Source organism: Antechinus flavipes, chromosome 1 (assembly GCF_016432865.1).
Source record: "Antechinus flavipes isolate AdamAnt ecotype Samford, QLD, Australia chromosome 1, AdamAnt_v2, whole genome shotgun sequence".
In the NCBI taxonomy this organism is placed as follows: domain Eukaryota; kingdom Metazoa; phylum Chordata; class Mammalia; order Dasyuromorphia; family Dasyuridae; genus Antechinus; species Antechinus flavipes.
In genome coordinates this window covers 640,521,861-640,537,586 of record NC_067398.1, presented here as the reverse complement: position 1 = coordinate 640,537,586, position 15,726 = coordinate 640,521,861, and the positions used below count along the sequence as shown (strand labels likewise).

Below are 15,726 nucleotides of genomic sequence, written 5' to 3'. Positions count from 1 at the left end.
CATCAGACTATATAAGTATGATCTAAATAATATCCCTTATCTATATGAAATAGAAGTGATAACTAAATTTTAGGGATGGGATATGATAGATAAGAGTGCCTGAAAAAACAAGAGAGGTCTGCAGTATTGTACAAAATGCAGCAACAAAAATATTCCAAAGATAAAGAAGAGCAAGAAAGCAAAATGGCTGTCTGATGAGGCTTTACAAATAGCTGAGGAAAGAAGGAAAGGTAAAGAGAAGGATATATCTAAATGAAAGCAGAATTACAGAGAACAAGTAGGAGAGATAAGTAGGGTTTTTAAAATGACCAATGCATATAAATAAAAGAAAACAATAAAATGGGAAAGACAAGAGTTCTAAGAAAGTTAGAGATATAAAAGAAACATTTCATGGAAAAATGGGCATGATAAATGATAAAAATGGTAGGGACTTAACAGAATTTGATGAGATTAACAAGTGGCAAGAATATAAGAAAGATCTTAAATTAATATCACTGATAACTACAATGTTGTGGTTATTGATCTAGAGTCAGACATCTTAGAGAATGAAGTCAAGGGGACCTGAGGAACCCTAACTAACATTAAGACTAGTGAAGGTGATGGAATAGTGACTGAGCTACTTAAAATCGATCCTAAAAGATGATGCTATCAATGTGCCAACAAATTTTGAAAATTCAACAGTGGCTACTAGGTTGGGAAAGATTAGTTTATATTCCAATCCTAAAGGGCAATGCTAAGGAATATTCAAATTACCCAACAATTACATTACTTCCAAATTCTAGTAAGGTTATACTTAAGATTCTGCAAGCTAGGCTTCAGCAATATATAAAGAGCAGGCTGGTAAAGGATCTGGAGATTAAATTAATAACATTTCCTGCATTATGGAGGAAGCAAGGGACTTCCAGAAGACAAAAAATTCTGCCCTTATTGACTATATTAAAAGCTTTGGCTGTGTGGATCACCATGAAATGTGGTTAAGTCCTCAAAGAGATAGGAGTACCAGATTATCTTACTTGTCTCATGAAGAACTGTATGAGGGTCAAGAAGCAACATGGAAAAACATGTTTTGAGATTGGAAAAGAAGTTCAAGAAGGCTAGATGTTGTCACCTTATTTATTTAACTTACATGGGGAGTAAATCATGCTAAATGCCAGGCTAGATAAATCAAAAGCTAAAACTAAAGTTTCCAAGAGAAATATCAACAATCTCAGATATACAGATGATACTACTGTGATGTCAGAAAATGAAGAACTAAGAAGCCCTTTGGTATAAAAGAGGAGAATGTAAAAGCTGGCCAGAATTTCAACATTAAAAGAACTAAGATCATGGCAATTGGTCCCAAATAAAGACAGCGTCAGATTTTAAATTCTTAAGCTCAAAGATCACTGCAGACAGTGAATGCAGTCACTGAAATTGAAAGTCAGCCATGAAATTAAAGGATGCTTGTTCCTTGGAAGGAAAGCTATGGCCAATCTGGTTAGGTACATCACCTTGCCTACCTTGTTTCTGTAATACTTTATAATCAAAGCCATGGTTTTTCCAGTACCAATATATTCCATCAGTCAATGTATGACTATAAGGAAAGTGAAGTGTCACAGAATTAATGCTTTTGAATCATGGTGCTAGAGAAGATTCTAGAGTTCTTGGACATCAAGGAGATAAAATCAATAACTGAAGAAATTAATTCAGACAACTCATTGGGAAGTTAAATATTGAATATGAAGCTTAAATACTTTGGCCACATAATGAGAAGACAGGACTCAATGAAAAAGCCTCTCATATTGAGAAAGATTGAAGGCAAAAGGAATAGAGAACAATAGAGAATGATTTGGATAGATAGTGTCATGGAAGCAATAAACACGGAGTTGGAGATTTTAGGAGATAGTAGGAGACAGAAGGCTTGGTAAGCTGTGGGGGTCACAAAAAGTTAAACAAAACTGAATGACTGAACAACAACAATAAAAGTACTTGTCTTTTGTTCCCTTGTATCATGACTCAGTCCCTTGCTGTTCTTCCACTTTTGGCAGCACAGGTACAATTATCTTCTCCCCAATAGGGTAGTGCTGCCCAGGAACTTCCCTTTCTCCTCTTAGAAAGTTGCCAAATTCTCCAGGAATCTCATATTGTCTAAGAAATTTTCATGAATTTATCTACAAGGCTTGGTTCCAGGATTCAATAAGACTTCAACTCTGTCCAGAAATTGCCCTTAATCTATTCAGAAAGCTGGGGCTTTGGAACTTCTACTATTCAGGCCACAAATCATTTCTATCATTCCAGGCAACAAAGTGGTATGGTGGATAGAAAACAGGACTTAAGACTCAGGAAACCTTGGATTTCAGGGCTTCAGAAATTTACTGAGTAATCCTAGACAATTTTCTTAACTTTTCTCAGCCTCACTCTCCTCATCTTCAAAAGTAAGATAATAATAGCATCTATTACATGATGGGTGTGAGAAACAAATCAGAATATATGAAAACCATTTTGCAAATCATAAAACACTATATGAATGCCAGCCACTATTATTCCTAATTCTCTCCTCTGGAGCAGAAAAACAACTAATCCCTAGTTCAAAAGAGAATAAGTAAATGAAAGAGAACTATCTTAAGGCCAAGTTTTCCCTTCACCAAGCTAACGATGAGCAAAGCATTTACAAAATACACAAAACACGATGCTGAGTAGTAGGGATACAAATGGCAAAAGGACATTGTTCCTACTTTCAATTTCACATCGATTGCTGTTTAGTAATTTTTCAGTCATGTGTGACTCTTTGTGACTCCGTTTGGAGTTTTCTTGGCAAAAAATACTGGAGTGATTTGCCATTTCCTTCTCTAGTTCACTTTGAAGAATTGAGGCAAATAGGATTAAGTGACTTGCCCAGGGTCATAGTGAGTTGCACTCAGGACTTCCTGACTCCCAGATCAGGTACTTTATCCACTGCACCATCTAGCTGCTCACACATTCTAATAGGGGGAGAGATCAGATGTGGAAGGATTCAGCTGTAAGTCATATGTAAAAGTCTTGTGACCCTTAGGATACAGCAGCAAAACAGATGATCTTGGCTTTTCTTTAACGATATTTCTGATGAAGAACTTTTTGACAGTACCAAGAACTCTCTTGGCAAAAATTTTCTTTTCTGGGTCTTCAGTAGCTGTGGCTATAGGACTCATAGAAGAACTTGCCAGGCTGCTGGCACCACCTCCAGTTGTTTTCCAGGATGATAGTTAAACGCACTGTCCCAAAAGCACTGCTATTACCAAGGCTCTTGGGTTTAGGGGTCCTAAGCTGTCTCCCTCAGTGTGTGAAGGGAGATGGTGTACAAGGTGGGAGAGGAAGTCTGATTTTCCTGAAACATTAGGATCTCCAATCCCTTCAAAAACTCTAAATGACACTTTCCCATTTTTAACTATTCTATTCTCCTTCCAATATTCCACTTTGCTTCTTAAAGTGGGATTCTTAGCAGTTAGCACAGTATACTCTAAATGCAGTTTAATCAAGAGAGAGTAAAAGAGCTCTACTGACCTGGACACTATAATCCTGATCTCATCTCTCATATCATTTTTTTTTATCACTAAGTCAGAAGTTCTTCTGGTCATATCTTATCCTTTCTTTACTCTCTTTGTCTCAATCACCAGCTTCTCAAGTAGCTAACATTCTAATGAGTTGTTTTTCAATCATTTCAGCCAAATTCAACTCTTTATGAACCCATTTGGAGTTTTCTTGACAAAGAGCTGGAGTAATTTGCAGTGGTTTGCCATTTTCTTCTCTAATTCCTTTTTCAGCTGAGGCAAACAGGATTTTTTTTTTAATTATGGCTTTTTATTAGCAGAACATATGCATGGGTAATTTTTTACATTATCCCTTGCACTCACTTCTGTTCCAACTTTTCCCTTCCCTCCCTCCACCCCCTCCCCTAGATGGCAGGCAGTCTTATACATGTTAAATATGTTATAGTATATCCTAGATACAATATATGTGTGCAGAACTGAACAGTTCTCTTGTTGCCCAGGGAGAATTGGAATCAGAAGGTAAAAATAGCTTGGGAAGAAAAACAAAAATGCAAGCAGTCCACATTCGTTTCCCTGTGTTCCTTCTCTGGGTGTAGTTGATTCTACCCTTCATTGATCAATTGGAACTGAATTGGATCTTCTCTTTGTCTAAGATAACCACTTCCATCAGAATACAGTATTGTTGTTGAAGTGTACAATGATCTCCTGGTTCTGCTCATTTCACTCAGCATCAGTTCATGTAAGTCTCTCCAAGCCTCTCTGTATTCATCCTGCTGGTCATTTCTTACAGAACAATAATATTCCATAACATTCATATAAAACAATTTACCCAACCATTCTCCAATTGATGGGCATCCATTCATTTTCCAATTTCTAGACATTACAAAAAGGGCTGCCACAAACATGTTGGCACATACAGGTCCCTTTCCCTTCTTTAGTATCTCTTTGGGATATAAGCCCAGTAGTAACACTGCTGGATCAAAGAGTATGCACAGTTTGATAACTTTTTGGGCATAATTCCAGATTGCTCTCCAGAATGGTTGGATTCATTCACAACTCCACCAACAATGCATCAGTGTCCCAGTTTTCCCACATCTCCTCCAACATTCACCATTATTTTTTCCTGTCATCTTAGCCAATCTGACAGGTGTGTAGTGGTATCTCAGAGTTGTCTTAATTTGCATTTCTCTGATCAATAGTGATTTGGAACACCCTTTCATATGAGTGGAAATAGTTTCAATTTCATCATCTGAAAATTGTCTGTTCATATCCTTTGACCATTTGTCAACTGGAGAATGGCTTGATTTCTTATAAATTAGAGGCAATTCGCTATCTATTTTGGAAATGAAGCCTTTATCAGAACCTTTAACTGTAAAAATATTTTCCCAGTTTATTGCTTCCCTTCTAATCTTGTTTGCATAGTTTTGTTTGTACAAAGGCTTTTTAATTTGATGTAATCAAAAATTTTTCTGATCAATAATGATCTCTAGTTCTTTGGTCACAAATTCCTTCTTCCTCCACAAGTGTGAGAAGTAAACTATCCTATATTCCTCTAATTTATTTATAATCTCATTCTTTATGCCTAAATAATGGACCATTTTGATCTTATCTTGGTATACAGTGGTAAGTATGGGTCCATGCCTAGTTTTTGCCATACTAATTTCCAGTTTTCCCAGCAGTTTTTGTCAAATAGTGAATTCTTATCCCCAAAGTTGGGATTTTTGGGTTTGTCAAACACTAGATTGCTATAGTTATTGACTATTTTGTCCTATAAACTTAACTTATTCCACTGATCAACTAATCTATTTCTTAGCTGATACCAAATGGTTTTGGTGACCGTTGCTTTATAATATAGTTATAGATCAGGTACAGCGAGGCGGCCTTCATTTGGGTTTTGTTTTTTTTTTTTCATTAGTTCCCTTGAAATTCTTGATCTTTTGTTCTTCCATATGAATTTTGTTGTTTTTTCTAGGCCATTAAAATAGTTTCTTGGGAGTCTGATTGGTATAACATTAAATAAATAGATTAGTCTAGGTAATATTGTCATCTTTATTATATTCACTCGGCCTATCTTAGAGCACTTAATATTTTCCAATTATTTAAATCTGACTTTATTTGTATAGACAGTATTTTGTAATTTTGCTCATATAACTCCTGATTTTCCTTTGGTAGATAGATTCCCAAATATTTTATGCTATCAACAGTTATTTTGAGTGGAATTTCTCTTTGTATCTCTTCTGTTGGATTTTGTTGATGAAGTATAAAAAAGCTGAGGATTTTTTTAGAGTTTATTTTGTATCCTGCAACTTTACTAAAGTTGTGGATTATTTCTAATAGCCTTTTAATAGACTCTCTGGGGTTCTCTAATTATACCATCATATCATCTGCAAAGAGTGATAATTTGGTTTCCTCATTACCTACTCTAATTCCTTTAATCTCTTTCTCAACTCTTATTGCAGAAGCTACCATTTCTAATACAATATTGAATAATAATGGTTGTTTGTAGCAGCCCTGTTTGTAGTGGCTAGAAACTGGAAAATGAATGGATGCCCATCAATTGGAGAATGGCTGGGTAAATTGTGGTATATGAATGTTATGGAATATTATTGTTTTTAAGAAATGACCAGCAGGATGAATACAGAGAGGACTGGCGAGACTTACATGAACTGATGCTAAGTGAAATGAGCAGAACCAGGAGATCATTATACACTTCGACAACGATATTGTATGAGGACATATTTTGATGGAAGTGGATTTCTTTGACAAAGAGACCTGAGTTTCAATTGATAAATGACGAACAAAAGCAGCTACACCCAAAGAAAGAACACTGGGAAACGAATGTAAACTATCTGCATTTTTGTTTTTCTTCCCGGATTATTTATACCTTCTGAATCCAATTCTCCCTACGCAACAAGAGAACTGTTCGGTTCTGCAAACATATATTGTATCTAGGATATACTGCAACATATCCAACATATAAAGGACTGCTTGCCATCTAGGGGAGGGGGTGGAGGGAGGGAGGGGGAAAAAATCGGAACAGAAACGAGTGTCAATATAATGTAATTATTAAATAAAAAATTAAAAAAAAAAAAAGAATAATAATGGTGATAGTGGGCAACCTTGTTTCACTCCTGATCTTAGTGGGAATGATTCCAATTTATCCCCATTACATATGATGCTTACTGATGGTTTTAAATATATGCTTAATTAAATATATAACAAATTTACATGTAAATCCATCTGGTCCTGGACATTTTTTCTTAGGGAGTTGATTAATAGTTTATTCTATTTCTTTTTCTAAGATGGGACTGTTTAACCAATTTACTACTTCTTCTGTTAATCTGGGCAAGCTGTATTTTTGAAAGTATTCTTCCATTTCATTTAACTTATCAAATGTATTCGCTTAAAGTTGGGCAAAGTAACTCCTAATTATTGCTCTAGTTTCCTCTTCATTAGTGGAAAGTCTATTTATTCCTATATGCTCAAGTGTTTTTATTAGAAATGGATGTTGAATTTTGTCAAATGCTTTTTTCCACATCTATTATAATCATATGGTTTTTGTTAATTTGGTTTGTCAATTGATATAATCAATTATGCTAATAGTTTTCCTAATATTGAACCAGCCCTGCATTCTTGATATAAATCCTACTTGATCATAGTATATTATCCTGGGGATGATTTTCTGTAATCTTCTTGCTAATATTTTATTTAAGATTTTAGCATCAATATTGATTAGGGAGATTGGTCTATAATTTTCCCTGTTTTCAAACTACCTGGTTTAGCTATCAGCACCATGTCATAAAAGGAATTTGGTAGGACTCCTTCAATCTCTATTTTTTGAAATAGTTTATATAGCATTGGAGTTAATTGTTCTTAAATGTTTGGTAGAATTCACATGTAAATCCATCTGGTCCTGGACATTTTTTCTTAGGGAGTTGATTAATAATTTATTCTATTTCTTTTTTTTTTTTCTATTTCTTTTTCTAAGATGGGACTGTTTAACCAATTTACTACTTCTTCTGTTAATCTGGGCAAGCTGTATTTTTGAAAGTATTCTTCCATTTCATTTAACTTATCAAATGTATTTGCTTAAAGTTGGGCAAAGTAACTCCTAATTATTGCTCTAGTTTCCTCTTCATTAGTGGAAAGTTCTCCCTTTTCATTTTTAAGACTAACAATTTGATTTTCTTCTTTCCTTTTTTAAATTAGATTTACTAAGAGTTTATCTATCTTGTTGGTTTTTTCATAGACCCAACTCTTAGTTTTATTAATTAATTCAATAGTTTTTTTTTTTAATTTTCAATTTTATTAATCTCTTCTTTTGTTTTTAGAATTTCAAATTTAGTGTTTGACTGGGAGTTTTTAATTCATTCCTTTTCTAGCATTTTTAGTTGCAAGCCCAATTCATTAACCTTCTCTTTCTTTATTTTATGCAAGTAGGCCTCTAGAGATATAAAATTTCCCCTTATTACCGCTGTGGCTGCATCCCACACATTTTGGTATGATATCTCATTATTGTCATTTTCTTGGGTGAAGTTATTAATTATGTCTATGATTTGTTGTTTCACACAATCATTCTTTAGTATGAGATTATTTAGTTTCCAATTATTTTTGGTCTATTTTCCCCTGGCTTTTTATTGAATGTAATTTTCATTGCATCCTGATCTGAAAAGGATGCATTTACTATTTCTGCCTTTCTGCATTTGAATTTGAGGTTTTTATGTCCTAATATATGGTCAGTTTTTGAATAGGTTCCATGAACTGCTGAGAAGAAAATGTACTCCTTTCTGTCTCCATTTAGTTTTCTCCAAAGATCTATCATACCTAACTTTTCTAGTATTCTATTTATTCTTTGACTTCTTTCTTATTTCTTTTGTGGTTTGATTTATCTAATTCTGAGAGTGCAAGGTTGAGATTGCCCACTACTATAGTTTTGCTGTCTATTTCTTCTTGCAGATCTCTTAATTTCTCTTTTAAGAATTTAGATGCTACACCACTTGGTGCAGATGTTTAATATTGATATTGTTTCATTATCTATGCCACCCTTTAGCAAGATATAGTGCCCTTCCTTATCTCTTTTAATTAGATCATTTTTTGTTTTTGCTTGATCTGAGATAAGGATGGCTACCTCTGCTTTTTTGACTTCACCTGAAGCATAGTAGATTCTGCTCCAGCCTTTTACCTTTATTCTGTCTGTATTGCCCTGCTTCAAGTGTATTTCCTATAAACAACATATTGTAGGATTCTGGCTTTTAATCCAATCTGCTATCCGCTTCCTTTTTATGGGGGAGTTTACCCCATTCATATTTATGGTTAAAATTACTAATTCTATATTACTTGCCATCTTGTTAACCGCTTATGTTTTTCTCCTTTCCTTCCCTCTTACCCTCCTTCCCAGTATTAAACTCGTGAGCACCACTTGCTTCTCATTGACCTCCCTTTTAGAATCCCTCCCCCCACCTTAGAGTTCTTTCCCCCTTTCTTACTTCTTTTCCTCACAATTTCTGTATTCCCTTCCACTTTGCTTACTCCTTCCCTTTTCACTTTTCCCCTCCCACTTTTCAATGAGGTGGGAGAAGTTTCTCCATAAATCAAATATGTCTAATATTTTTTCCTTTAAGCCAATTCTAGGCAAATAGGATTAAGTGACTTGCCTAAGCTCACACAGCTAGGAAGTGTTAATTGTCTGATACCAAATTTGAATTCAGGTTCTCCTGACTTCATGGCTGCTACTCTATCCACTGAGCCACCTAGCTCTCCCATTCGTACAGTTTTTTAGAGGTTTACAAAATGCTTTATAAAATTATCTCATTTGATCCTTATCTGTGAGGTATTATTATTATTATCATCATATCCATTGTATAAATGTGGAAACATTGGCACAGAAAAGTTAAATGTCTTGCCCAGGGTCACATAGCTAATTGACTAAGACTGCATTTGATCTCTGACCTTCCTGTCTTCAGGCCCAGCTCACATTCACTTAGTCATATAACTGCCTCTAATTTAGATATAGTTATACCCAAAATAATGTCGAAAGGGTATACCAGAATTGTTGTTATTTCAAGTCTAGTAGGCTTCAGCTCTACACTGAAATCAAGTTGAAAGGCTTGCCCATGATGTCATGAAGAATTATGAGAAAGCCACCAAAACAAATGGAAATGATTTAGTGACCCTGGTTAACGATACTATAAAAACAAAACTAAATGAAATATTTCATGAACAATGCCACTTTTGGGGACTTCAAAAGCAAGTGGTTGCCCACCCACTGCCTTTTTCCCATTGCTTGTCTATTTCTGTTTCCTTTTCCCCTTAACAATGTAGAAAAAAATAAAAGGGATTTTTCTAAGGCTTCACAGTTGGTTTCATTTTGTTAAATGCATCACTTAAACATTTTAAACTGATTCATCCTGCTCTCTAGAAATGATGCCTCAATCCAAAGCAACTAAGTAGACAAGTTATAACCATCTAAAAAGCAAAAACTTTCTAATCAGCAAGACGTACAGTCATTGAAAGTAGATCATTTCCTATTCCAAAACACAAAGCATAGGAAAGATGCCATTTTGGCATGTTTGAGGAAGTGAGACAACACAAAGCTGGGATTGGGGCGGGGAAGAAAAGGGCAAAGGAAGTATTTCTATTCTGGGTTTTTTTTTAAAAAGAAAGAAACAGAAGAGAGAGTTTTTTTTAATAGAAAACTTTTTTTCCCACTAAGATATAATTAGAAATAGAAAAAATGAGATACCAATATGAAAACACTAATTTCAAATTCATTCATTTCAATTACAATGTTGTAATATGGAAATTGTGCTGTATTTGAAGTCAGGGGATCTGCTGGAATTCCTCCCTGATCTGTGTTAGTACTGTGACTTCACTGGTCTTGATCCATAAAGTAGGGACAATAATATTGTCCTACTATACAGGTTGTTCTGGATAAAAATGAGAAGGAAGGAATAAAAATTTGTTAAGGACCTAATATATGCTAAGCATCTTACAGATATTTCCTGTCACTTGATCCTCATAACAATTCTGACAAGTAGGTATTATAATTATACCCATTTTACACTTGAGGAAACTGAGGCAAAAAGGTCTGCTTTGCATAGGATCATTAAGTGTCTGAGGCTGGATTTGAACTTTTATCTTCTTGACTCCAGGACTATGATTCTATCTACTATGCTTCCTAATTCTAAAATGCCATAAAAATTAGTTATTACCCTATAATCATTATACTATGAGCAGGGACCAAACTTGTGCTTTTCTTTGTATCTCCAGTACTTAACACAAGTTCCTGATACATAGAAGGAATTTAATAGATACTTATTAACTGACTAAAGCATTCATTTTCAATTTACAGCCTGTTAAAAATCATAATAATTTACAGATGATTAAATTAAACCATAAGTTAAATGACAAGCTATAAAAATTCAGTAGGAGAGTCAGGACTGAATATAACTAATGCACCAAAAATATTGTTACTATTCTCATGCCACTTACCTACTAAGGAAAAACAGCAATATACCCAGCTTTGTGAATAACACTGGCAAGAAGAGAATCAAATTATCAAAAACTCTAAAAATTTACAGAGAAAAGATAACAAAGGAAGACAGCATGGAATTAGAAAAAGGGGCTGAATTTCTATAGCTTCCATAGAAATAGTGCCATTTTCTCGACAGTAATAAGAGCAGGTACAATTTGGAGAAATGGGGGTTGCCATCATAATTGAGAAAACCAGCTTACTTTAGTCCCTAAAGCATTGGACAACCAGGATTAGATGTCCTGGATCTTAAATCTGACTCAACAAAAGTAATTCTCAGACGAAATGAAATCTGGGAAAGACCTTAATTTAGAAAGGTCAAGCATACCCACTGCATGTAGAGCCAATGCCAGTCTTCATTTTTGTCTTGCCATTGAACTTCAATAACTCTGGAGGAGTGAGGCTGATGACTTTGCACAGCTCTTCTACACATAAATTTAATCCACTCTCAAATCAAGATATCACTTTTGTGATGCTATTGGTCCTTTTCATGAATGATGAACAACAACAAAAGTAATTAACTATGGGATGATATATTAATGTTTGTTTGTATAATAATTCCCCACAGATGATAATCCCTGAGCATTAAGGAATTTTGAGATATTAATGACTTGTCCAAAGTCCTACAGGGAGCATCTAGGTTCCTATTAATGCAGACAATGAATCCCCTAGAGTAGCTGTGTGTATTCGAATTTATACTATTTTAATAAATAAATAATAACAACAAAATACTTGATATTTATATAATATCTCAGTGGATTGAGTGTTTACCACAAAATTGGAGGGACCTGAGTTCAAATCTAGCCTTTAGATATGTACTAACTGTGTAACTCTGGGCAAGTCATTTAAGCCTGCTTGCCTCAGTTTCCTCATCTCTAAAATGAGCTGGAGAAGGCAATGACAAACCACTACAGTAGCTTTGCCAAAAAAAAAAAAAAAACCAAACAAACTCAAAAGGGGGTCCCAAAGAGTAATCTATATGTATTCTATAAATCTTATCTCAATGTATCCTCCAAAAATCCCTGAAAAGTAGGTGCTATAATTATGCTCATTTGACAAATAATGAAACTGAGGCAAACATAAGTTAAATGAAACACCCAGGATCACACAGCTATTTGAATATCTGAGACCAGATGTAAACTCAGGTCTCCCAGATTTCAGGCCTAGTGCTCTAGCCACTGTAATGTATGTATATTATATTAAGCATGGTAATTGATTCCATCTCGATGGAAATATGTAATGTAAATTCAAATAATGCAACCATTTCAGGGGACTCCTTGTCCAATTGGAACTAAGCTGGAATCACTGAGTTTCAGTTCTTAGGGGAAAAGCTCATTTAACCTACTTGGGCCTCAGCTTCCCCACCAATAAAATAAACTTGGGCTTCGATGATCTCATCTTAATTGATGAGTTCTGGGGGGTTACATGGTTTAGTAGATATAGCACTAGGCTTGGAATCTGGAGGATTACCTTCCAGAGTTCAAATCTAGCTTCAGAGATTTAACAGCTGTGTGATCTGGGCAAGTCACTTAACCCTATTAGCCTGTTTCTTCATTTGTAAAATGAACTGGATAAGTTGCCAAGAAAACCCCATTTGGGGTCATCTGACTCATTAAGAGTCAGAAAGGATTGAACAACAACAAAAACTAACTGAAGTTTAAACAAGATGCTACAATAAATTCTACAAAATCAAAAAGAAGTATTAAATCTACTTAAATGAGCTTACAATTTAATTGGGATGTGATGATAAATAAGATAATAATAATGATAACAATGAATTTTCCACAGTGCTTTGAAGTTTGCAAAGTGTTTTACAAAGTTATCTTGTGCCTCACAACAGGCCTTTAGGTAAATATAGTTGTTATTATTATGCCTAATTTGCAGATGAGATCATTTGAGGCTTAAGAGAAATTAAGAAAATTTAAGTATGATACACTAGGAACATTGGGAGGTAGGATTTGAAAATAGGGATTCTTGAATCTGTCTTATTCTCTCTACTACTACAAAGTAATAAAGTATAACAGATAGCTTTCACAGGAATATTTCTGGGGAGAGTAAGGGAAAGGTGTAAATGAATTTAGGAAGTAGCAAAGCCAAAAGCAAGTGATTACTATCCTGAGGGTCTGTTGAGGATCAAGTTAGACCAGAGACTTCAACAGCTTGTAAGAAGTTTCTACCCCAATTTAAGTGATACTTTCTTTGTAATTCAGAGAGCTTTACTAGGAGTTAAAGGATTTGTCCCAGCATATAACAAAGTTGAAATTTGAACCCAGAACTCTCTCAGTGCCCCTCAGATAATGTTATATTAAAGGCATTCTAGTTACAGAATCCCGTTGGCTAAATGATGCAGGTGATTCCAACTCCTACTATGTAAGGCCATTCATGGAAAAGAGTTTAAAAAAAAAAAAAAGATCATTTGTTCATTGAATCACAGAATGCTAGAGTTAACAGAGACTTTAGTGATTATCTTATCCAATAACCTCAATTTGCAGATAAGAAAGCCCAAGCTTTAGTGGTCAAGTGTCTTCCCAAGGTTACACAAGTACTTTAGTGTCAGGGTCAGGAAGAGAGTACAGGTCTGAAGGATTACCAGTTTACTAGTAGCTCTCATAATTATGGGGAATGGAGTCCCAGAATGTAAAGTCTGGAAAGTTAATCCACCAAATCCAACTCAGTCATATGACAGATGAGGGAATTGTAAAGTAGACACAGATCTATTTGTCCCTATTCTTGATTTTCTCATAACTACACCAACCTCAGAATTAACTTCGACCTGAGCAGCAACTCTTCCCTTTTTCCCACCCCCTCTGTCATTCACATGATCCTTACATGTTTCCTAATCTTCATCAAAAAAAAAAAAAAAAGCACGTTATTTGCACATTCTATGCTCAATGATCATTTCTTATTCCATAACTCCCCAGCTGGCAGAGGCTAATGAATGACTTGATCTAGTGGTGCAATTGCTAATGTAAATTTATAGTCCATGGACTCTGGGAGTAGTCAAGAAGAAAAGATCCAAGAAGGAGCTCAAATTCAATATTTATTTATTAAACACATGTAACTCTTTTTTTTGGAGGTAGCACTCTACTGGATAGAGAGCTGGTGGTCAGGAAGACAGACCAGGGTTCACGGTATACCTATAAAAATATGACAAGTCACCAATCCTCTCCTAACCCCAGGCACCTCTCAGACACAAAACTAAACTAAAAAAAGTTGCAAAGATTGCAAGTCAAAGGAAGTTCCACGACCCTAGCTCCCTAATCATAAAGAAATCAGTAAAAATACGCAAAATAAAAACCCATTAAATGAATAGAATCTTTAAGCAATACAAAGAAAAGGCAGGCAATCCAAAAGTATCTTCAACAGGGGAGATAAAGGGGAAAAGACAGTTATCTTTACTGGGACTCTAAGACAAAACAGAAAGTAGTTTTCAAAAACATAGGGAGACTCCCAAGTGGAAAAGAACATTTCTGGCTAGGGTGAGAAGGAGAAACTTCAAGGAAGAGGGGGATCCTACAGAATTTCACGGGGCGAACCACAACTAATAGATTCCCCAAGTCGGGACGCATCCTCACGAGATCAGTCCCACACACAGAGGCCGCAGCGACTGTTAGAGCTGAGATCACCTTAGAGGTGACTTTATCTAACACATCCACACTAGGTTCGAGGTCACTGTTCCAGCCCGTAGGGCTCATACAATGGGAAAATAAACAAGTCCTAGAACAGAGAAGGCATCCGGGGAGCTTGGGGGATGGGTGGGAGAAGAAAGGTATCCGAGGAGGAGTGAGGTGAGTGAAAGAGGAGCATCAGGAAAAATAAAGCTTTGAAAGGGTTGTAGCCGTTGCACCAAGGATAACTTTGACCACAAATAGGAATAATGAATGAAGAGAAGGAAACAAAGTATCACTGAAAATAGAAAGAAACAAAGTATCACATAAAGTCCTAGACAGGGAGTTAAGAGAGGTGAATTTTCAGCTCACACTCCATTGTGTGATCTTGAGATACTTCGAGATGCCATTCTGGACATTTCTAGAGACAGCCTCGGTCTTCTCGTCAGTAAATGGGACGAGGTGCGCGCGGTGGGGAGAGAGGGGGGAAGGGGTGCCGCATTTCTCCAGCGCATCGATCCCAGCTCACCTGCTCCACGTCGCGGAGGCTCTCCTGGGAGGCCCCCAACAGCGCGCAAAGCTCCAGCAGCCCCGGCGGCAGCAACAGGTGAGGCTGCCCAGAGCCCGGGTCCGCCATGGCTGAGGAAGGCGGGCGGACCGCGAGCTGAGCACGGGCAGCTCCGGCCACCTTGACCCAGACCAGCCCGCGCCCGCGCCCAGCTGGACCAAGATGCGCGAGCCCGAGGGAAGGGGCGGGGCTGGAGGACGAGGAAGAGGGCGGGTGCGGAGGGGGAGGAGGAGAGACGCGCATGCGCCCTAGCCCCCAAGACACCGAAGCGGTCCTCCATCCCAAGATGGGGGAGCGCGGGGCTCCAGGATATGGGGGGGTACACGCTGAGGGATCCTTCCACCCCGCCCTCTTCCCTTTCCCGGGGTCCATGTGGCTGGGCCGGAGGAGACCTCAGAGGCTATCAGTCCAAGCTCATCATCATTTTACAGAAGAGGAAAAAGTCCAGGGGGATATAAGTCATTTAGGGCTCCAGAAGTAGGACTTGAACCCAGGTCCACCCCACTCCACAGC

The 15,726-nt window shown here is 36.7% G+C and overlaps 1 protein-coding gene across 1 annotated transcript in view; it reads right to left on the bottom strand.

The window, feature by feature from the left end:
* Nucleotides 1-15,353, bottom strand: part of DENND3 (DENN domain containing 3) — a 126,273-nt gene extending 110,920 nt beyond the window's left edge. Inside the window, 1 exon segment of the mRNA XM_051971156.1 lies at nt 15,175-15,353. Within this exon segment, the coding sequence (XP_051827116.1) occupies nt 15,175-15,282 (108 nt within the window). The 5' untranslated portion in view covers nt 15,283-15,353.
* Between the last annotated feature and the right edge of the window lie 373 nt (nt 15,354-15,726).